At 40.9% G+C, this 23,297-nt stretch overlaps 1 protein-coding gene across 3 annotated transcripts in view; it reads left to right on the top strand.

Annotated features, from left to right (window-relative positions):
- SCAP (SREBF chaperone) overlaps positions 1-23,297 on the top strand; it is a 108,289-nt gene that overhangs the window by 82,194 nt on the left and 2,798 nt on the right. The window contains exons 3-17 of one of the 3 annotated variants that reach the window (XM_069095922.1): positions 6,512-6,641; positions 11,367-11,524; positions 13,478-13,698; positions 13,886-13,991; positions 14,516-14,688; positions 15,247-15,373; positions 17,537-17,649; positions 18,245-18,339; positions 18,810-18,908; positions 19,158-19,376; positions 20,435-20,835; positions 21,201-21,392; positions 21,804-22,005; positions 22,370-22,485; positions 22,649-23,165. In XM_069095922.1, the coding sequence (XP_068952023.1) occupies positions 6,512-6,641; positions 11,367-11,524; positions 13,478-13,698; positions 13,886-13,991; positions 14,516-14,688; positions 15,247-15,373; positions 17,537-17,649; positions 18,245-18,339; positions 18,810-18,908; positions 19,158-19,376; positions 20,435-20,835; positions 21,201-21,392; positions 21,804-22,005; positions 22,370-22,485; positions 22,649-23,165 (2,869 nt within the window). Of the gene's footprint in view, positions 1-6,511; positions 6,642-11,366; positions 11,525-13,477; positions 13,699-13,885; positions 13,992-14,515; positions 14,689-15,246; positions 15,374-17,536; positions 17,650-18,244; positions 18,340-18,809; positions 18,909-19,157; positions 19,377-20,434; positions 20,836-21,200; positions 21,393-21,803; positions 22,006-22,369; positions 22,486-22,648; positions 23,166-23,297 lie in introns of those variants that run through there. The other 2 variants (XM_069095923.1, XM_069095924.1) reach the window with 2 other exon arrangements.

The following is a 23,297-nucleotide window of genomic DNA, read 5'->3' as shown; positions in this document are numbered from 1 at the left end:
AGCAAGGTTATAAGACAACTCCAAAAGACTCATGATGAAGGAGATGTCTACATTTAGAGAAAGAATGGAAAGAACATAGTTTGAATGCAGACTGAAGCAAACTACTTCAGTTTGCTCTGTTTCTTTTTCTTGTTTGGTTTTGTTTAATGTTTCCCATTGTTCATTCCATAGGTTACAATCCTTCTTTACAACCTAATGTCTAATGTGAAGGTATTTGCAGATCCTGTACTTGATTGCATGCTGCTATGGGCAGGGGGGATATGAGAAAATTTGAAACTCAAGGGATTTTGGAACTGAATCTTGTAAACTAAAAGTAAACAAACAAATTAATAAAAAGAAAAAAAAAAGAAAAAGCTATCTTTACTAGGAGCATCTCCTTCCTCTTTCTTCAAAACCCTCTGCAACCTGGCTTTTGACTTTATTCAACTGAAGTTTTTCTCTCCATAGTTCCTAGAGATTTTTTAAATTGGCAGATCTAATGGTCTTTTCTCAAACCTTATCCTTCCTGACTTCTCTGCTGTCTATTGGTTTCCTCCCAAGTACAGTCTTGTATGTTGTGTGACACTCCTTTGTTTTGTCTCCTACCTGTTTGACAGCTCCTCCACCTCTCTTTCTGGATCTTCACACAAGTCACACCCTCTAACCCTAGGTTTTTTTCCAGGCTCTGTCACCTGATCTCATCAGTTCCTGTTCCCATGATTCTTAGATTCAACCCGTCACTCCAACTTCTCTCCTGAGTTCTTGTCTCTTACCAGTGGCCCATATTTAGACAACTCAAACTTGTGCAAACCTTTCCCTTTTTCAGAACTGGCCAGTTACTGTCCAGAGCAGCAGCGTCTTCCTTTCTAGTTTTGCAACCTTGTCTTATCCTGTTTTTATCATTCTCACCTCGCATAAACTAACCCCTTCTCCAATCTTGTCATATCTACCTGCATTACATCTTTGCTATAAATCCCTGTATTCCTTCAGGTCCCAGATAAAATCCCGCTTTCCCAGTCTCTTTAATGCTGTTGCCTTCTTTCTGAGATTGTCACCAATTTATCCTATATAGATCTTACTCATACAGAGTTGTTTTTGTGTTTCTCCCCCATTAGACTGTGAACTCCTTGAGAGCAGGAGCTAAAATTTTTTTTTAATTGCCTTTCTTTGTATCTCATTGTTTAGTACATAGTTACTTTAAAAAATGCTAGCTCACTGAAAACTGATAGGACTATCCTTGAAAATATCTAGCATGTGAAGGTTACATGAAGACTTTGATATCACCAGCTGAATATTTGGATAGCAGTATGGTATTAGCATCATTTCTGAGTACAAAGGGTAGAAAATAAAATATAAAAATGAGATCACATAGGCATTGGACTTTCCCTTTTTAATTATCTATATATGTGTTTTAGTATTTAAATTTTATCCTTTATCTTTTCTCTCCATTTATCAGTGTCTAGACTGGATTCAATGAAGGCAGGGCTTGTCCATATATGCTTTATAACCTTTATATCTGAGTATAAGGTGTCCTCTGTGAACCCTGAAAATGTGAATTGAATAAATATTTGAACTGTGCAAATTACTTGAGTAATTAGAGTATCATTAAGGGGTTTTCCCTCTTATATTATGGGTTCAAGTCTGAACTTGTTATTTCCCTGGTTTAATGATAACTGTGGGGGGCTATGCTGAAAGTTTGTTGGTTTATGTTACACTACTACTATTCTGTGTCTTCTATATGTGTAGACAGATTGATCTGGGCTATGAACAACAAGAAAATTATGAAGGCCGTGTTTATTTCTGAACTGAGAAAGGCAGATTGGCAACTGAGCAGGATTTTCTTTAGCTGGGTCATGAGCAGTTTAAAGGGATGTAAGATTTTTTGGTGTTTTCCCCCCTGTATTTGTTACCCTGTCCTCAACTTCTGTCATGGAATTTCATTCATGTCCTAAGTGACAGGAAAGAACACTCCTCATCCCTCAAGACTTAGACATAGCATCTTGTTTTAATCTGGTCTCTAATCCGTTCTCCTTGATCAGGCAGCAGAACAGAATTATAAATGATAATTTTTTTTGTATGTCCAGAGACTTGCATGTTTGTCCAGGCTGTACTGCTGACCATGAGCAAGTCAGCTTGACTCCTCTGAGCCTCCATCTTTCCACCCCTGTAGAATGAAGGTTGGACAAGGTTTTTTTTTTTTTCCTCCTGAGGTCCCATTTCAGTTCTCTCTGTGATTCTGCAATAAATTGATGAACTTGGTAACATAGTAGGAATTTTTATAAGAAATAGAGAAGTGATAGTCTTTGGTACTACCCTCAACCTAGCCATTTGTCATTTTATAACCACAAACATAAATTTTCCATTAGGTCTCAGTTTCTATACATTGAGTCTGAGGGTAACTTAAGAGTACCTCACAGCAGAGGTGTCATATATGCTGCTGGTCAACACTCCTAAGTGCTACCTGAATCAGATTAAAATATAATTGTGAAATATTTAGCAAAATAAATAAAAATGCAATAGAACATAGAGAACATTAATGTATCATTTTCTAAGGCAGTATGTAGCCTGCAGGGATTCTTATGTATGGTTTAGTGGCCCCTATTTCTATTTGAGTTTGACACCACTGCCTTACAGAGTAATAAATAGAATATAATTATATCTGTCTTTAAGAAAGCCTTGTGTACACAATTCTGCAGCTGTTAATTTTACCTCAGAGATCTGTGGTATTGCTGAGTATAGTCATTCAGTGACATCTCAGCCCCCTTTCACTTGAAAGCTGAGACTTGGATTTTCTTGCTCTGTAGATGATGGTCTTTTTGAATTGTTGAGACCAGATGCATCTATTGCCCTCATGTCAACCTTTTGACAAGTTTTTCTGAACGTACATAAAACATTTCCTAAGCACTTAATACATACTAGGTATTGTAGATACAAATACCAGCCAAGAAGTCAGTCCCTACCTTCAAGGAGCTGACGTTTTTAATGGGAGAAGAACACTCATAAAGAATAACTGGAAAGCAAGGTGGGTTTCTTCCTGAGTGACATGACTGGGAAGGTGGATGCTGACTTGCTCCTCATATGACAGACTGCAGTTTATCTTGCCCATACTTAAGGGTTTTCTGGCTGGTTGGTAATTTTTCCAGAGTTTATGTTCTATGGCTACTAGTACTCTCTTCCTAGAGACTTTGTATCTACTTTGTATTTAATTTTCATTGTATATATTGCTTCCCTGCAATGGAATGTCAGCTCCTTGAGGGCAAAGATTATTTTTTTCTTTGTGTCTCCAGATTCTAGTACAGGGTCTGGTACCTATTCAGCATTTAATAATTGCTATTTATTATTTTTGTTGTGTTTCATTAGAATGGCCTTTGATAACCCAGTATCATCTCCATACCATGATAAGGCATTATTAGAAAAGGACTTTGGAGGATGATTAGTATACTCTAAATGGACGTACAGTTTTGGGGAAATTCATTTATAAAATAAAGCTATTTATAATAAAATAAAATAAAATGGTTGTACAAGCTTTAAGAGAAGCTTGTAGATTTTAAAGGTAAATTAGAACATTGTGCTTTTGTGCCACCACCTCCAGACTATTACAGGATTCTTCTTGAATGATGCCCTGGCTCAAAACTTTGTTATACCAGTTTATGGGTTTGGCAACTTCTGGGATATTTAGGGCTGTACTAAGATAGCCAGTGTACATGGGTATTTGAAGTAGAGAGTCTGTGTGTTCCTTGCCCAGTATTCTTCCTGGTTCCCAAATATTTACTTGATAAATTTCTTACTGAGGATAATTCTGGCTGTCAGGGTGGATTGCCAGCATTTCTTATGTTACCATTTAGCTTCATTCTTGTATTGTATCAACACCCTTTAAATGAAAACCTCAATCGTTGGTCCTTTTAAAAAATATTTGACATTAAAAAAAAACATCACCTACATTCCTCACTGCATTTTTCCCCCTATTCCCTCCTTCTCTTAGAACTAGTGGGCAAAGTAGAAGTAGGAAGCATCTGCATGTCATCTCCTGAAAGAAACTTTACAATACACACTCCTAGGGACATCATAAACAAAATTCAGAGCTTCCAGGTCAAAGAAAATACTGCTAGCAGCCAGAAGGAAAGAATTCGGGTATCAAGGAACAACAATCAGGAACACACATGATTAAGCAGCCACCACTCTTAAGAAACAGAGAGCAGGGAATATGATATTCCAGAAGGCAAAGGCATAGGCTTATAACCAAGAATAAATGACCTAGCAAAATTGAGTATAACTCTACTGGGGGGAAATGTATTTTAGACATCAATGAAACAGAGGGTTACAAGCATTCTTAACGAATAGATTAGAGCTTGAAGTTTAAACAATATTTAAATTAAGAGAAACACAAAAGCGTAAACATGAGTATACAATCACAAAGAACTAATAAACAAAGATAAACTTTATATTCTAATAAGGGAAATGATGGATGTGTCCCCTCAGTACTCTGTTATCATCAGGAGTCATAAAGTGAGTCTAATTAGACTGCTCCTGGAAGTGAATCTGTTATGTACTGCTAAACTTAAAAAGAAAAACACAAAGAGGAATGCACTGAGGGGGTAAGGAAGCGAAAGTGTTGGGAAAATTATCTCACATAATCAGAATGTTCACATAAACATCTAGATAAACAAAGAAGGAGGGGTAGAGGTGGTGAGTAGCTCACACTTCAACCTCACTGTCAGCTGAACTGGTTAAGGGAAGGAAGAATACCAACACACATGAAGTTGGGTACCAGAAATACCTTTTATTCTGTAAGGAAATAGAAAGGAAAGGGGAGAAGGAAGAATTGGAGGGAGAGTAGATTAAGGGAAGGATTAGACCTAAGCAAAACAACCTCTGATTAAGGATGTACATATGTATTTGTAATTCTTTAAGGTGGCAAAGAATGGGTATCTGAGAAAGTGCCAATAAATTGGGGGATGGTTAGACCAGTTATGGTGTATAAATGTGATAGAATACTATTGTGGTATGAGAAATGATGAAGAGGATAGTTTCAGAGAAACCTGGAAGGATATTGTATGAACTGATGCAAAGTGAAGTGAACTGACCCAGAACAGTTTATACTATGACAACAGTGTGGTAAAGACAAATAATCTTAAAAGATATAGAAACTCTGATCAGCATAATGAACAACATGATTCTAGAGATAACTAATTAATGATGAAATATGATGATCTTAAAAAGAAGACTGTAAAGAGAAGAGGAAAACACTAAGAAGGGAGTAAGGGAGAGGAAGTATGGGGGAAAGTATCTCACATAATCAGGGTGTGCAAATAAATGTCAATACAAACAAAGGAGGGGATAGAGGTAGTGAGTGGCTCCCTCTTCAACTTGCTCTCATCTGGTTAAGGGAAGGAAGAATACATACGCACATATCCTGATAGGTGGTTAGGGATGGGAGGCAAGGACAGGACTGGACCAATGCAGACATTTGTTTTGGTAGACTGTGTTACAACAGCGGTTTTGTTTTTCTTTCATTCTCAATTGGGAATGAGTAGTTGGGGTGGGAGGGAGAGAAGGCAGGTTTTTTCTGATTGGAAAAAAATGTAATTTTTTTTAAAGTGATCTAATAGAACTCTTAAGTAACAGGAAAACCCTTACAGTATCTAGAATAGTTACTTCTAGATTGGTTCATTTACCTCCAGTCCTTTTTATTTTCTTAGAAATATACTCTCAGTTTTAAATCTATTATCTCATCTCATTATTCAATATTAAATCTGTTATCTCATTATTTAAATCTGTTGTCTCATCTTGAATTACAAGTGTGTTTTCAGTGGTTTTTGGCCAATCTTGATTAATGCCAGGGTCTACACAATTTCTGTCTGCCTCTTTTTAGGATAGAAACCTTGACTGAACAGTCCACTATTGTATAGCTAACCAAATGCGACACGATATAATTTTTGAAGTACAAGTAACCACTTTTTTATTTAAACAAAAACTGGTCAAGAAAATTTCTTGGGATTAGCATAAAATCATCTTAGTTAAATAGGAGGTGCTGTCAATATACATTAGGTCCTGTAATGACAGGGGCATTTTGGAGCCCCCTTCCCCTAACTCTGACCATTCCCTCCTTTTCCCCAGAGTAAAAGGAATGCTGGTCTTTTCAAGGACAATTTCCATGGAAGACCTGTACCCTCTTAGCCTTTCTGATGAGTCAGTGAGTTAGGGGTATGAACTAACATTATTTCAGTGTATTTAGGATTTGCTTGTAGACAGTATGAGTTGTAATAGTCTGTAGGGGAAAGAGAACCTAGAGTTGAATTCTAGTCCTGGATCTACATGTAGCTACATGGCACTGAGCTTTATTTTGCTCTAAAATGAAGTTAGACTTAGATTGTTTTTCAGATGTCTTCCAACTCCTAGATTCTATGATCTTAATATTGTTGAGGTTTTTCTTTTAGCTGTGCTGGAGAGGAATTTAGTTGGAACTAAAACTACCTGAGAAAAGACCCATTTTCTAAAAAGCCTAACCTTTTTGCCTGTTTATATACCCCAGCTATCCACTATTGAAGCTTCCCTTGCCTGGAACCGGACCTGTGGAATACAGTACCCCTGTGAAAGATTACTCGCCACCTCCATCAGACCCAAATCATGAACAAAGGGATCGGAGTGAACAGCCAGACTGGGTAGGTCCCTGATTTGTAGAGAACACTGTGTATGTAGATGGTGGAGAATGGGGAGAAGTAGCTTAGCTATCACATATTTGATCTTTGCTACTAAAATCCTCAGTGATGCCTCAAAATTAAAAAATGACTGTTTTGAAATGAGTTAATTAGAATGTCTCTGTATGCTACAGGAAAATTTATTGAGAGAAAATGGTGTATGTCAAACTTCCTTGGGTAGTTTTTGTTTAAAAAAAATTGACCATCTGAATCATTTTCCAAAAGCCCTTCTAAATTCTAAGAAAGCAAGCAAAGTAGTCACTTCTGTGTTTAATAAAGTTAACATTAGTTTGATGTCAAATTTATGATTGTCAAGTTGAATTTTTATATTGTTTTTTATTAGTTTTTTTCTTTTTGGCCTGAGTCTGTAATTTCATTGGCATAGGAAATTTGAGTGAGGAAACGTGTCTGCCTCCTGATGCAGATCAACACCTGCTCTGTAATTTTATTCTCTTAGAGTTGCTTGAAGTATTAAGGGATTAAATCACTTGCCCCAGGGTCAAACAGCTATTCTGTGTTAGAGATGAAACTTGAACCCCTGACTCTGATAGCATATGCTTTATGATAGGCAGTGGTTAATCTAATCCAGGAATCTTTCCTATAATGTATGGGACAGGTGGCATTCCATCTGCCTAAAGGCCTCGAGGAAGAGAGAACTTACCCCCTTTTGAGTAGCCAATTCCACTTTGGGATAGCTGTATGTTAGGGAAGTTTTTCCAGACATCAAACCTAAATTGACCTCTTGGTAACTTCTACAAGTTTTGCTCTCTGGGGCCAGAAAGAACAAATCTAATGCCTTTTCTCCATGACAGCCCTTAAGATACCTGAAGAAAGCTATCATGTCTCCCTCGATTCTTTCCTTCTCCAAGTCAAACCTATTTATTTCCTTTCAGTATTTCTCATATGACTAGGACACCATTCTGGTTGTTTTTCTCTGGACATTCTCTAGTTTATCAATGTCATTATTAAACTTTGGTGTCCAGGGATTGAGATACTTGAGATAAGTTCTGATGATGACAAAGTATAGTGGAAAATTCCTGGAAGCTATGTCTGTTAGTGTAAACCAAAATGACATTTTTTGACAACCACATAACATTGCCGACTCATGTTGATCTTACAGTCCGCTAAACCCCTCAAATATTCTTCAGATTAACTGCTGCTTAACAAGTGCATCTTCCTTCATCTTATACCTGTGATGCTGAATTCTCTTGGTACCCACATAGAAGACTTTACTTTTACCCCAATTGATTTTGTCTTAATAAAGTCAGCTTAATGTTCTAGTCAAGATTTTTCTGGATTCTGTACTTTATGATACTTTAGGGCCCTTAGTTAAGAAAAAATTTAATACAAATATCCATTTTATACTGCTTTATATAATTATGGGAGGTATTTTGGTATACAGTGAATTTATTGGCAGACTTAGGTTTTAGTTTCACCTTTGTAACAGCCTGCTACCAGTCCTTGGACAAATTACTTAATATTTCACGGCTTCACTTTTTGTTAAGTTGTTTTTCAGCTGTGTCTGAGTCTTTGTTACACCATTTGTGGTTTTCTTCACAAAGATACTGGAATGGTTTGCCATTTCCTTCTCCAGATCATTTTATAGATGAGGAAACTGAAGCAAACAGGGTAAAGTGACTTGGCCACAGAGCTAGTAAGTGTCTGAGACCATATTTGAGCTTGGGAAGATGAGTCTTCCTGATTCTAGGTCCTCTATCACCTGGTAGCTCCACCTAGCTGCCCCTTATGTATGTGTGTGTGTGTAAAATTTTTTTGCTTTTTTTTGGAGGGGGGAGGGCAGGGCAGTTGGGGTTAAGTGATTTGCCCAAGGTCACACGCCTAGTAAGTATTAAGTGTCTGAGGCTGGATTTGAACTCAGGTCCTCCTGACTCCAGGGCCAGTGCTCTATTTACTGTACCACCTAGCCACTCCCCCTTATATATATTATTAAGACTTAATTGTTCCTCTCTAAAAGTTGGACAGATCCAGTGAAGATATATAAGGAAAACAGGAAACTGAACAGACTTGAAGAAGTTAGAATTGAAAGACTTATGGTATATTTTAAATGTTAGAGAGTATACATTTCATATATGGCATTTTTTTTTTTGCTTTTTGGAGGGCATTTGGAGGGTTAAGTAACTTGCCCAAGGTTACATGGCTAGTTTTTTTGTGTGGGTGTTAAGTGTCTGAGGCCGGAACCTAACTCAGGTCCTCCTGACTCTGGGGCCGGCACTTTACTCACTGCGCCATCTAGGGGCCCCTCATACATAGCATCTTTACAAAAGTATACCATTTAGTTTTGATTTTGTTATTGTTCTTGACATTTACGTAATTGTCATAACTTAGACCATTTTCCTGGTTTGGGTTATTTCATTTTGTTTTACTGCCTTATCTGTGCTTATTTGTATTTGGCAGGATGATATTCTGTTATATTCTTGGGCCACAGTTTGTATAATCGTTCCCCAGTCATTGGCATCTTAGTTTCCAGTTCTTTGCTATGACAAAAAAGTGATGCAATCTGGGATTTTTCTATCTTGGACATTCTTGGGTTATATACTTAGCAATGGAATCACTGGATCAGAAGTTGTTGGTATTTTCTTTACTCTTTTTTACATAAATTTTAGTTGCAAATGCATTTCCTGAATGGTTGGACTAGTTGAGAGTTCTACCAATAATGCATTAGTGTGGCCATCTTTCTACAACCCTTCCAGTATTGACTTTTCAAATCTTTTATCATTTTGACTAGTTTTCTGGGTGTAGGATAAAATTTCAGGGTTGTTGCAATTTGCATTTCTATTATTATGAGTGATTTGGAACATTCTTTTATATGGTTGTTAATAGTTTGCAATTCTTTTGAAAATTTATATATATTCTTTGATCATTTGCTTACTTAGGAATAGCTTTTAGTAACATATTTATGTTATTTACATATCTTGGCTATTGGCCCTTTATCAGAGATAGTGCATAGAAATATTTTCCCCCAGTTTCCTGCTTTCCTTTTTATCTTAGTTGAATTGATTTTGTTCATATGAAAGCCTTTAAATTTCCCAAAATCAAAATTATCTTTTATGTTTTCTAATTACCTTTATCCCTTGTTTTGTTAAAAATTCACTCCCTACCCATAGGCTATGAAAAGTATATGATCTGCTTTTCTAATTTTTTTTTGGTAAGATACAAATTTTATTTTTATTTTTATAAACATTATTTTTCCTTCCCACTGCCCTTCCCCACAGTTGAACAATAAAAGAGAAAAATCTCATAACAAATATACACAGTCCAACAAAACAAATTTTCACATTGATCATGTCCAAAAACATATGTCTTCTGTGGTAATCATTTCCCTGCCAGGATGTGGGTGGCATGTTTCTTCTAAAAGTCCTCCAGACTCAAGGTTCCTCATTCCATTAATCAGCATTCTAAGGTCTTTCAGAGATGTTTTTATTTATAGCATCAGCTTCACAATTTCCTCTGAAACTATTTTTTAAATTTCTTAATATGCACTGATCTTCTATAACTTTCATACGCTGTAATTTATTTAGCTGTTCCTCAGTAACTGGGCATTCTCCTCATTTCTAGCTTTTGGATACTTTGGGAAGAGCTGTTACAAATATATTTGTGTACATAGGTCCTTTCCCTCTTCTTTTTATCTCTTTGGGGTATAGGCTTAGTAACTGGGCTAAAGAATATGCACAGTTTAGTAATTTTGGGGACATAGTGCCATAGTGTACAAATTTTAAATGAGATTCTAACATAAAGCTTACAGTAATACATCTAAAAATGATTCACTATGAGTAATTTGGATTTGTACTAGAGATATAAACGTGGTTTAACATTAGGAAAATCATAAACATAATTAGTCATTTTAAAAACAAAAACACCGCCCTTCTCCCAAAGCACATCAACAGATGTTGAAAAAACCTTTGATAAAGTTTAGCACTAAAATACGTTATAAGATGGGGTGGCACACTCTTGTAATCCTGGCTCCTAAGGGAGGCTGAAGCTGATAGATCACCTGAGCTCAGGAGTTTTGAGCTGCAGTAAGGCTAAAGTCACCAAAAAGTCTGGTACAAATCTGTTGAATCCTGGGAGTGAACAGCCTGCAGGCTGCATAAGGAAGAGGCAGACCACTTTGGGCTGGAAGAATGGAACCGATTAAAGCTTCAGTGCTGATTGGGATTGGGCCTTCTACCTCCTAGCATTCTTTAAAGCATGAGTTTATTTTCATAGGTTTACAGAATACTTGGTAATATTGATTTCATTTGTTTTGCATTTACTTATCTGATATGTTCTGTTCATGTACTTTTCTGTTTCTTAGCTGTACCAAATAGTTTGATGATTGCTATGATAAGCTGCCTTTGTCTATTTGCATTTATATCAGTCTGTGAGGTTTCTGAATTTCCTTTAGCACTCATTGTCCGGAACCATTCATTTGTGTATTTAATAATTACATCACCTTGTTTTGTTATCTGACTGTACTGTGTATGTCTTTCTTTTCTCCTCAGCTAACTTATAAGCTCTTAAAAGAAAGGAGCATTTAAAAAAACTCTCTTCTCTTTTCCATAGTACTTAAAACAGTGCTTTTTGTAGAGTAGCCACTCAGTAAAATTTGTCAGATTTTATTTAGACCTATGCAGCTCCTTAATATGCTGAGTTAATTTCTTTTTCCATTCTTCCCCATTTCCTCGTCAGTATGTGGGAGCTCCAGTGGCCTATATCCAACAGATATTTGTGAAATCTACCATTTCCCCCTGGCACAAGAACTTGGTGGCAGTGGATGTGTTCCGTTCACCTCTCTCCCGGGTATTTCAGCTGGTAGAAGAAATCCGAAACCATGTGCTGAGAGACAGGTATTAACTGAAATAATTAAGAGTCTGGGTCCTTTTAGCAGTAGATTTGCTAACATTGTTCCTTGCTTATGAATGTTACAATTTAAGCTCAAATCTCTTCTCCAAATATAATTAGGTAAGCCAATCAGTTCATAGAAACAAAAAGAACAGTAGCCTTATAGAATTGCTTGCCTGTTCATAGATTACTTTTTCCTTTGAATTCTTGTAGTTGTTAATGGCATGTGGTGTCAGCTGCATCTTGATCCTTGTCTGCTCACTCTGACTTCAATGCAGACCTCTCAAGTAGCTTGTGCTTCTCTCTGGGGGACATACAGCATTTTAGGATCAATCCATAAAAAAATATTCTAGAACAGTGGTGTCAAACTCAAGTAGAAACGAACCATAACTTAACATTATCTATATTGTATTTTGTTTATTTTGTTAAATATTTCCCATCTACCTTTTAATCTGGCTCTTTTGCTCTGATGACCTTGAGTTTGACACCTCTGCTGAAGACTACTAGTTCAGAACTTGTATTCTTTCTGTTATGATTTGAAGATAATATCTTCCTTTAAGGGTCTATTGTGTGCAGCATGTTCTGTATAGTATTTGTGAGTCATAAGAAACATAAAAATGTATAAATCAATGTATCTATGGATTAAGCATTTTGTAAGTGTGATACTGTGCTACTAAAACCCCACCACAGATCTCAGGAACCTTGTCTATCAGTTATTAAATATTCTTTTCGTAGACCAACTTTCTCTGCTCCCAAGCCAAATAGTGGTTCTCTTAAGTATGGAAGTTTTTCATTTCTTAGTTATTCATTTGACTTTTTACCATCCAGTTCTTAACTGGACGTTTCAGGGATCAGAACTGGCTAAATTTCTTACTACAACCTCCCTATTACATTGTTTCACTTGCTAGCTTAAATTGGTATTGTCCAGGACCCATAAATTCTTGTAGCTCCAGAGGACAATACGGCATTATTTTTGTATGAAAGAAAAACCAGTTAGTTTCTTAATGTGTTATTTAATTCAAATAAGTTGGGACAAGACCTACTATTAAGCAATAAGTACAAATGCAGATTTTTTTTTTGAGTGTCTTTAGAGTTTCCCGTCTTCAGTCATAGGATCTTAGGCATAATAACTAGAAGGGACCTAAGAGCTCATTTAATCCATCTTCTCATTTTTATAGGTTTAGAAAAGGGAACTCATTTGTTAAAAGTCTCATAAGGAAAAACAGGATTCACAAGATTATGGCATTTTCATCGGGAAAGGACCTTAGAGGTCACCTGGTTTAGCCTTATTTCACAGATAAAGAAACGAATGCTCAGAGTGGAGATTTACATTGCCCAAGGCCCCACAGAACAGCAGAGCCGAGAGTTGGATACAGGTTCTTTTATGTCATTCTGGTGCCCTTTCCACTGCATCATGCTGCCCTGTCTTTGGGTTGGTTCTCTCCAATTTTTGCCTTTGTTTTCAATTTTTTAAACTAGTTGCACCATTTTTGTTAATTCTGTGGCAGTCCAGTTTAGAATGCAAGCACCTGGAACAAGACACAGTCACTGCTGCCATTTTTGTATTTTACATAATGTCTTATATGTAGTACTCTTTTAATATTGCAGGGCTCTGAGCGTAAACTTGTTAGATTCAATGTCTGGGTAAACAGTCTCCCATCCTATCTAGATAGGGATTCAAGACAGGTTTATTTTGTGTTCTTTCTTGATTTCCTGTTTCTTACTTCACTGTGGATAGGCCTTAACAGCTCCTAAAGAAATACTCTAGTACAAATACTGTGGGAAATACTCGCTATTATTTCATGTCTACTGAGATTTCCCCATTCTCTGGCTATATTGGAATTGGGGAGAACAATATAGTGAATTATTAGGTTCTTCCATTTAGAACCCAATGAGATTCGATAGATGTGATAATGGTTAGAGTACAACGGCTTGTTTTGTTCTTTTTCCCTGGGCAGCTCTGGGACCAAGAGCCTGGAGGAAGTGTGCCTGCAAGTGACTGATCTCCTGCCAGGCCTAAAGAAACTTAGGAATTTGCTTCCGGAGCATGGCTGCCTTCTGCTATCACCTGGAAACTTCTGGCAGAATGATCAGGAGCGCTTCAATGCTGACCCTGATATTATCAAAACCATCTATCAACATGAACCAAAGACCCTCCAGACTTCTGCAACCCTCAAAGGTGCACACAGACTTTGCCTTTCCCTGCTTTAGTTCCCTTGTTAGATGACTCCGGGGGCTCCACGACTCTTTAGAATGGGTGGGAGGAGTGCAGGGTGTGGATACTTGCTTTGTGTCAGACACAATACTGAATGATGCCTAGGTATTGATTCGTGGTGACTTGTTCACTTTTCTGTATATGTCTATAGACTTGTTGTTCGGAGTACCAGGAAAATATAGTGGGGTGAACCTATATACCAGGAAGAGGATGGTGTCTTATACCGTTACCCTGGTCTTCCAGAGTTACCACTCCAGGTGAGCTCGCCACCGTTTGGAAGAAGTGCTCAGCAGGGACTAGCAGGGCCATTTTTTCAAGTAGGTAGCCACCTATATATGGTATCGTATCCTCCTCCTTTTCTGTCCCTGTGTCTGAAATTTTGCTGTTATAGATGGTACAGGTAGTTCATTCTTCTGAGTTTTGAAGATTTTTCAGTCTTAAAGAGCCCCCTATATAATACCAGGTGCTCTTGGGAAGGGTAACACTAAGGTCTTAACTGCTAACAGTTTAGTGGGGATTAGCTAAAGAATTAGTTATAAGCAAGGCCTAGATAATTATATGGGGTTGAAGGGTTGAGAAAAAGGGAACCTAAAAGGGGAGGAGGGAGGCATCTGAAAAAATTTGGCATACCACAGTTTTTAAGTGGGACCAGAATTCAAACTTAGTGTGTCTCTTCCCTAATGCATAAAAGAGGCCCTCACTGCACCTCTCCTCCCAGAGGCTGCCTTTGGGCAGAAGGGAACAATTGTATCCTGTTCTCTCCTCCCATCTCTATGACCAGGTATCTGAATAGCCTTCGGGCCCGACTAAAGCTGTTGCACCCTAGCCCCAACTGTAGTCTTCGGGAGGAGAATCTGGTGCATGTACATTTCAAGGAAGAAATTGGCATTGCTGAGCTCATTCCCCTCGTCACCACCTACATCATCCTTTTTGCCTACATTTACTTCTCTACAAGTAGGTCTGAGATGGGTTTAGGGGCTAACCTATTAATGTTAATTGGGACTATTTCTCAACTCACTTCTCAGGCCTGAGTGTTTTTGTGGGCAGGGGTCTTGCTGTACCCAGGTGGTGATAGAAAAAATTATGTATGCCCATTTTTGGGTAAGTCATCACCTCTCTGGAGCTTACGTTTTCTCCTTCATAGAGGGAGGGGGCTGTGCTAGGGTCTTAGTATCCTTGCCATTTTTGTCATTTTATGAGTCTTTGATGGTCCAGTGCACTGTATTCTTGGACTTACGTAGGCAGAATTGCCTCTGGAGAAATCTCGTCCATAGTATAGCATTCTGAGTTTACATGTAAAAATGACTTACCTTTTCCATTCACCTGATTGGTAAATTTATTTCACCTTGGGTTCTTTCTCTACATTAAAGAAAAAGGGCCTTGCAGTGGGGGTGTCTTAGCTAGTCAAGTAGAAGGGGAAAACCATAGATATGGAGAATGGGAAAGAGATAGAAAGTTGTGTGTCTTCCTTTTGATGAGGGGGCATCTCTATGTGTGTCCTCTCCTTTTCAGGAAAGATAGACATGGTGAAATCGAAATGGGGATTGGCGCTAGCAGCAGTGGTGACTGTCCTCAGCTCTCTGCTAATGTCTGTGGGACTTTGTACATTGTTTGGCTTGACTCCAACTCTCAATGGCGGGTAAGTCCCATTGTCTGGGTTGGCCAGCTTAGCCTAAAATGGTGCAGTAATCACCTCACTACACTCTCTGCCCTGCTTCTTTTGAAGCTTTTGTGGTCTCTTCATGTTTAATTTTGTAACATGAGGCTGAGTTTTTTTCTCAAAGATAAAATTACCCATTTGATATAGCTATGTACTTTTACTCTTAATTTTAAACCATTTAAGAATTCTAACCTACAAATCAAATTTTTAAGAGCAAGTTTTTTTTAAAAATAACTGTCTAGTTACAATATATTAATTTTTTTCTCACTAATCTTTAACTTTTATTTTATCAATTTACCTTGGATCTCAGTGTGAAATCAAAGCCCTTCCCACTGGTTCCTCCTAAAACTTTAGGCTTATTTATTGTCAAAATATCTCAGACTGATGCTTCTTGCTTAAAATTCAGTATGTCTTTTCACTCAGTGTTTCAGCTATTCAGGCTCCTCAGGAAAATTCCTAGTTTTTTTTGGTTGTTGTTAGTTTGTTTTGTTTTTTCCAGTCCCCTCTTCTGGGCTTGTGTTCCTTTCTCCAATTGTGCCTGAAAAGAGAACTGTAATGATACAGTGACATACAGCAGAGCCGCTCACATACACACATTTTACTAACCGGAAGGACTTTCTTTTTGATCTCATTATTCTTGGTTTCTCCATGCTCTTTGCCTTGCTTGGAAAGGCAGTGTTTCCTGCTAGAAAGTGCTGGGTTTGAATTCTGCTCCGATACGCTTCATCTAGGAAAGCCCTGGTTTCCTTCATGATGTTTTCATCATTGTTGTAAGCATCAAATCAGATGATGCATAAAATACTTGGCATTTTTTTTTAAGTTCTATAAATGCCAAGTGGTTTTATCAGTACTGTGACTCATCCAGAGCTTCTGTTAGGTATAATTTGTTTTTTTTAATAAAATATGGAGACTCTAATTATCCAAATCTCCAAGCGTTCACTTTTGTTTTGGTCTGGACCTGTGATTCCATTGGTGTAGGGAACATTGATTAAAGAAACTGATGCAGATCAAACTGAGTGCCTGCCCAGTCAGTGTATGTCAAGGGGCTGGATTTGAAGGTAGGTCTCTCTTTCTGACTTCATGGGTGCTATGCCACGCCCCCCCCAAGAGACTGATAAGGCAAGCAGAAAATAATTTTAATCAGAAAATATTCACTAATGAATTGACCATTTCTAAAAATAGTCCCCACTTAATCATTTCTATCCATTTAACAATAGTGTCTATCCCTGATAAGTCAATGTCTTAATCTAGTCTCCTATAGTCTTATTGTTCCCTCTGCTTTGATTTCAGTAGAATTATTTGAATAGCAAAAGATTAAGCAAAGTCCTTGTGAAAATCGATGAGGTCCTCAAATCCTCTTGACCTTTTTGTCAGTGACTTTTTTATAATCATTCTGTGAAAGTTAAAAGGGAGGTGCAGAATATAAAATATAGCACTTGATTGATTCTGTGTTTATTCTAGGAATTATGTTATTTGTAACAATATATAACCAAAAATGTTAAATAAAAGTAAAATTAAATAAGCTTATTTTCATGAGTTTTAGTTTCATTATTCAACAAGATAAAAGTCCCAATAAAATCTTTTCCTCTGCTATTTACTATAAAATGTTGATCTCCATTTTGTGTTGGTCTCCCCTTTAAAAAGCCATTTTCTGGTTTCAGTTATCCTTAGATAATGGAGGTCTCACTTATTTACTTTTCTGGAATTCTGTCACTACAATAGTGCTTTAGAGTAACCCAAAAGTCTTCTTTCAGACTTTTTTTTCTTATAGAGCCAGGATCTCTTACTCAGGTCAAACACTTTGAACAGCAAATGTGAATAAAAATTTCAAGTAGCCCTTAAAGTGATTTCATCAGACCACTCTCCATTAGATAAGACTTGAACCCAAGCTCCTCTTATAAAACCTAAGGCTGGTGATGGGGAGTAGGTGCTGTGTAAATGAGATTGCTGATCATGCCAGCTCGTTTTGTGTTAATTCTATCCTACTTGTTAGAGAGTTTTGCTCATTGGACCTATGGAAAGAGCTCTTGTTAGTGTCTCACGTTTGAGTGATGGGAATGTATTCGGTGGTATTCACAGTAGTTGTTCATTTTATCTCAAGGCATTACCCCTTTTTGACCTGGAGTCTTTCCCTTTCTTCAGAGAGATTTTCCCCTATCTGGTGGTGGTGATTGGACTGGAGAATGTGCTGGTTCTCACAAAGTCAGTTGTATCTACTCCGGTAGACCTTGAAGTAAAGCTGCGGATTGCCCAAGGTAACAGAGCTGAGGAGGAATGTTGTGTATTTGAACTGTGGGAAAGAGCCTGCAACTTGATTATGAAGGCCCCGAATGGACAAGGGGAAAGGCAGTGGTGGTCTACCATTGGTAGACGCATTGGGCCATTGGTGCTGTATTCTGGGAAAAGCCCTTTTCTAAGAACTTCTCACCCTCCATCCCACCCCATCATAGAAGGCATTTTTTCTTATTCTCTTCACCTTTCTGTCCCCTTTCTTTGCCAGGAATTAGTTGGGGAAGTACAGAAACACCAAGTCATGGGAATGGGGCAGTGTTTGTGACATTTATAGAGCTGTGAGATTTGGGGCAAAGTCTTTCACCTGATCCTCAGCTGTGAGATGAGGCTAGCACTGCTCTAATTGTTTCCAGGTTGTTGTGAGAACCAAATGATAGATTTTTTATTAAAATGCTTTGAAACTGAAGCACATGAAATGTTTGCTATAGAAATTCCGGAATTAAGAGTGGAAACTAAGGCACAGAGGTGATGATGTGACCTGGGGGTGGTTACAGCTGGACCTTGCAGCCCCGCCCCACAGTCCATTCTGCTTCACTGCTTTGTATGTGTTGTCTGTAGGCTTAAGCAACGAGAGTTGGTCGATCATGAAGAACATGGCCACAGAACTGGGCATCATCCTCATTGGATACTTCACCCTGGTTCCTGCTATTCAGGTAGGGGCTTGTGTCTGCCCCGGCACCTTGGCTCCCGGTGCTTTCATTTCTCATCTCTGCCCTTTACTTGCCTGCTCTTTACTCTGTGGGAGGTGACTTACATTGTCACAGAATGCCTTGTTTGGAATTAGGCCCTTGGGTTTTGAAGGCCAGGAATTCCCAAGGCACAGTGGGGGCCTGAGGCCTGTCTTACCCTAGCCTGCTTTCTGAACTGGTAAGGAGTGACAGAACCACCTCATTTCAAGGGAGGCACCACCTTGAGCTCTCTCTGTATCCCCATGGCTTATCAGAGTGCCTGGCACATAGCAGGTGCTTAATAAATGTTTGATGATTTATTGAACTAAAAATCTGAGCTAGGAACTGGGGGATAGGATGGATTTTAGGGGGTTTGGGAGAAAGCTGTGAGGCACAGAGTGAGCCTGCTGTAAGGGTTGTCATGACTTGCTTATCATGTGTTGCTTCGTTCCCAGGAGTTTTGTCTCTTTGCTGTGGTAGGCCTCGTCTCCGACTTCTTTCTGCAGATGCTGTTTTTTACCACTGTTCTGTCCATTGACATTCGTCGTATGGAGGTAGGAGAGAGGACTCCTACTATTCCCCCTTAATTTTCATGGTGGGGTCAGGGTCCATAGGGTCCATGAAGCTCATTGTCTAAATTTTGCAATCTTAGAAGACATCTAGGCCTGTTGACATTGGAAAATGTGTGTGTGTGTGTGTGGCTACTTGGGTATTGGTGTTGACTGAGGGTGGTGAGGATGGAGGGCTGTACCTCAAAAAGAAAAGAGTAAGATCCTGAACTCAGGTCTCATCTTTACCTGCAGCTCGCTGATCTAAATAAACGATTGCCCACAGAAGTCTGCCTGCACCCGGCAAAGCCTGCAGGACGGGGCCACCGCTATGAGCGGCAGCTGGCCGTGCGACCCTCGACACCGCACACGATCACCCTGCAGCCATCATCCTTTAGAAATCTGCGCCTCCCCAAGAGGCTACGCGTCATCTATTTCTTGGCCCGGACCCGGCTGGCCCAGAGACTGATCATGGTATCCCTGCCCCATCCCCTGGTTATTCTCCCCTATGTCTAAGATAGAGAAACTTCATCCCCACCTGCTAAAGTACCAAAGGCCTTCTGATTTCCTCCTCTGTAGCTCACCCTTTGAGTGGGGCAAGGTAGGTGATGGATTGCTATTCACCATGCTATGGTCTCAGTGGAGTGTGCCCCTTTTAAGGCTGGCTCCATGATCCAGGAAAAGACTAAGGAGAGATTTGGGAAATAGCAACAATAGAGTCATTGTTTTCTTATCTCTTCTGGTCCAAGATGTCTATCGTCCCTCTTTCCAGATACCTAGGAGATCTAATGAGGAGACTGTAAAATACCATAGTTCTTTCTGCCTGCTTGAGACGGAATGAGACTGATTCTTAGTTGTAGCAAGCATGGGAAGCTGCTATAGCATTAAAAGAAATAAGAAAAGGAGGAAAGAGTGAGTTTGCTAGAGGTATGAGAGATTCCATCTTCAACGGGGTGACCCACCAGTGAGCGGCCGACCAATTTGACAGCAGTTTTGACCTTGAGACTTGGTTTCCAAAGGACATTTTCCTGGAAATGGGTCTTAGTCTAGTAGAGACTGGTGTCATTTTGTTCTCTGAAAGAGACTGAAGGATTTCAGCCTTTTGACCCTCAGCACTGGGAAAATCACTGATTCTAGGCCAGTGTTGAGTATGGGGGGTACAGAGGGAAGATGTCAAGGAGACTTGAAGCTGGAAGAAATAGTCAACATCAAGCCCGGGGAACATCCCATTTTAGTATGACTTAGGTCCTGGGCATTTAGGTGGCATTTGGGGAACAGGACCCAGCAGGAGACCAAATGCATATTTTTGGCTTGGGGGGATGGTTAGTAATCAGATGACTTAAAAAGGTGCAAGGAAGGGGAGGATGGGTGGTTTGTTTCTCCTCACCTGGACTTTGTGAACTGAATGTCAGCTCACATAGTACATTACCTAAGAGGTGCCCCCTCCCCATCAACCATCAGTAAAATTTACAGGTTGAAAGTGTTTAGAGGCATTAGTGTGAATTTACTGATCTCATCCTTGCTTCTTACAGGTTGGCACAGTGATCTGGATTGGCATCCTGGTGTATACAGACCCTGCTGGGTTACGCATTTACTTAGCCCAGGTGACAGAGCAGAGCCCCTTGGGGGAGGCAGGACTGCCCCCAATGCCTGTGCCAGGTGGAGTGTTGCCTGCAGGTGACCCCAAGAGTACCTTCTCCATCTTCCCACCGGATTCTTCTAAGCTAGCAGAGAATCAGACACTGCCTTGGGAATCCCCTGATGTTCAGGAGCCCCAGGACCATCTGGAGGGGGCTCCTCACAGCAGCCTGCTGGACATAGGCCCTGCCCCAGAGGTGACATGGGGACCAGAAGATGAAGAGCTCTGGAGGAAGCTGTCCTTTCGCCATTGGCCGTCCCTTTTCAGTTACTACAATATCACTCTCGCTAAGAGGTGAGTGTAGCAGAGGAGAGGTAGGTGGGTAGAGGAAACCTTGTTCTGGCGAGATTAGGGAATAGCTTCAGACCGCTGCTCTTAGAACAGGATTCATTTGAGCAGGTGGCTTCTTTGGATAAGTATTTCTAAATCCCCCAAGAGAGGTACATAGGCTGTGGGCGCTGGGAAAAGACATGGGGAAAAAAGCTTGGGATTTTTGCCCAGCGCCTTACCCCTGAGCTCAGACTGGCTTCCTTCTTGCCTGCCTCTTCGTGAGAGTTGGTTGGGAGGCATTGCCTCCTCCTGCCATCGGGGCGCTGAGCTGTCCTGGGTGGAGGTAGCCAGGGAAGGCCTCCTCAGCTTTCTGCTCTGCTTCCTCACAGGTACATCAGCCTGCTCCCAGTGATTCCTGTTACCCTCTACTTGAACCCACAAGAGGTTCAGCACCAACAGGATGCTCAACATTACTGGCCCCTGCAGCCCTCAGGCTCTGGACCTGCCCAGGGGGAGGGTCCGGGGAAGGCATATGAAGGTCCCAGCAGGACCCAGGTCCATGGAGATGTCACTCTCTACAAGTAAGGGCCACTGCCTCCAGCTGTGCTGGGGTCCTTGGCTGGACCAGAACTATCAAGAGGGATAGAGAAGTGTGAGAAACTGGTTATGTGATCATACCTGGTCTAGCAAGGGCAGGGAACCTGCAGCCTCAAGGCCTCGCGTGGTCCTCTAGGACCTCAAGTGCAGCCAAAAGGGTTTGTTCTGTGAAGTCTGGATTCAGATAAAGGGCTCTACTTGAGGACCTAGAGGGCCATGCGCAGGCTCCCCACCCCTGCTGCAGGCTGCTCCTAACCACTAGTTTCCTGTCCCCTTTCTACCTCACTTGGGTTTCTAGGCTCACTGGGGTGTGGGGCTTGTGTGATTCCTAGGGGGTGGCTATTGGGTTGAATGCAGTTCATCCCATTGAGCACCATCACATGCCATGCCTACAGGGTAGCTGCATTAGGCCTGGCTTCTGGCATCTTGTTGGTGCTTTTGCTCTTCTGCCTCTATCGAGTGCTCTGCCCCAAGAACTATGGACAGCACGGGTCCTCCCATGGCCGTCGAAAGCGTGGGGACCTGCCTTGTGATGACTATGGATACAGCCCGCCTGAGACAGAGATCATTCCTCTTGTCCTTCGAGGGCATCTCATGGTAAGAATTGGAGATGAGCTGGTTCTGTTTCCTGCAGAGACTCCTTCCTGCTTCCTTCGTGTCTCTTGTTGCCCGCCCCCCCCTTGAAGCAGGAGGACAGCCAGAGATCTTTATTTTATTTATTTTTTTGCTTTTTGGAGGGCAGTTGGGCTTAAGTGACTTGCTCAGTCACACGGCTAGTAAGTGTGTCAAGTGTGTGAGGCCGAATTTGAACTCAGGTCCTCCTTACTCCAGGGCTGGTGCTCTATTCACTGCGCCACCAGCCAGAGATCTTTAGATCCCATCACAGGACACTTGGTGATGGGCCAGGAGCTGGCCATGCATCCCTGCCCTTGGTGAGCTGGATTCTCTTCTCTCCTTTCAGGACATTGAGTGCCTGGCAAGTGACGGGATGCTCTTGGTGAGCTGCTGCCTCGTAGGACAGATCCGGGTGTGGGATGCACAGACTGGGGACTGCCTCACCCTGATCCCCAAGCAAGGGTATGATTCCTTCCCTTATCCCTTCTTCCTGGCTTCAAAAGCTAGTTCCTTCCTTCACCTGCTACTCACCTCTCAACACTGGCATGAGATCCTTTCCCTTCTAACTCCTTTTCCATCCCCAAACACATTCCTGTCCTGGCACCTTCCTTTCTCTGCTTACTAGGCTTCGAAGGGACAGTGGTGGTGTCTTTGATTCCCAAGAGAACTGGGAGCAGCTGTCGGATGGGGGAAAAGGAAGCCCTGAGGAGCTTGGAGATAACCCCCAGCTACGGCGCCTCCTCGGGGCCCCCCAGCCTCCGCTCTTTGGTGACCAGCCTGACCTGACCTGCCTCATTGACACCAACTTTTCTGAGCAGCCCCAACCCCCAACTTTAGAGCCTTCCCAGCCTGAGCCAAGGCACCGGGCTGGCTGTAGACGACCCCATGACCCCCCTGGCTATGATTTCAGCCGACTGGTGCAGCGCGTATACCAGGAAGAGGGGCTGAGCCCTATCCCCTTACCAGCCCTAGGACCCCCTTCCCCAGTTCCTTCATTCCATGGCCCTGAGGATGAAGCCTGCTCACATCTCGAGAAGGGGTCACCCATCCCCACGTGGACTCCCGACACAGAGAGCTCTGTCTGGAGCCTGGACCTGCAAGGGAACCTCATCGTGGCTGGGCGCAGCAATGGCAGGCTGGAGGTGGGGAGGTTAGGCGGGGAGTTGAGAACAGGGTAGGGACGCTGTGTTTTAATGAACGAGCCTTGAGGACAAAGGGCCTGACTTTGGCTTTCTTGATTTATTCCCAAGTGGGCTTGGTTGGGGTGGGGGCCA

The sequence above is a fragment of the Petaurus breviceps genome, unplaced genomic scaffold (genome assembly GCF_028583685.1).
Source record: "Petaurus breviceps papuanus isolate PSGF00001 unplaced genomic scaffold, PetGlider_PUasm1.0 227, whole genome shotgun sequence".
NCBI classification, from domain to species: Eukaryota; Metazoa; Chordata; class Mammalia; order Diprotodontia; family Petauridae; genus Petaurus; species Petaurus breviceps.
Note: the sequence above shows the minus strand (reverse complement) of the source record. Positions and strands in the feature narration are given on the sequence as shown.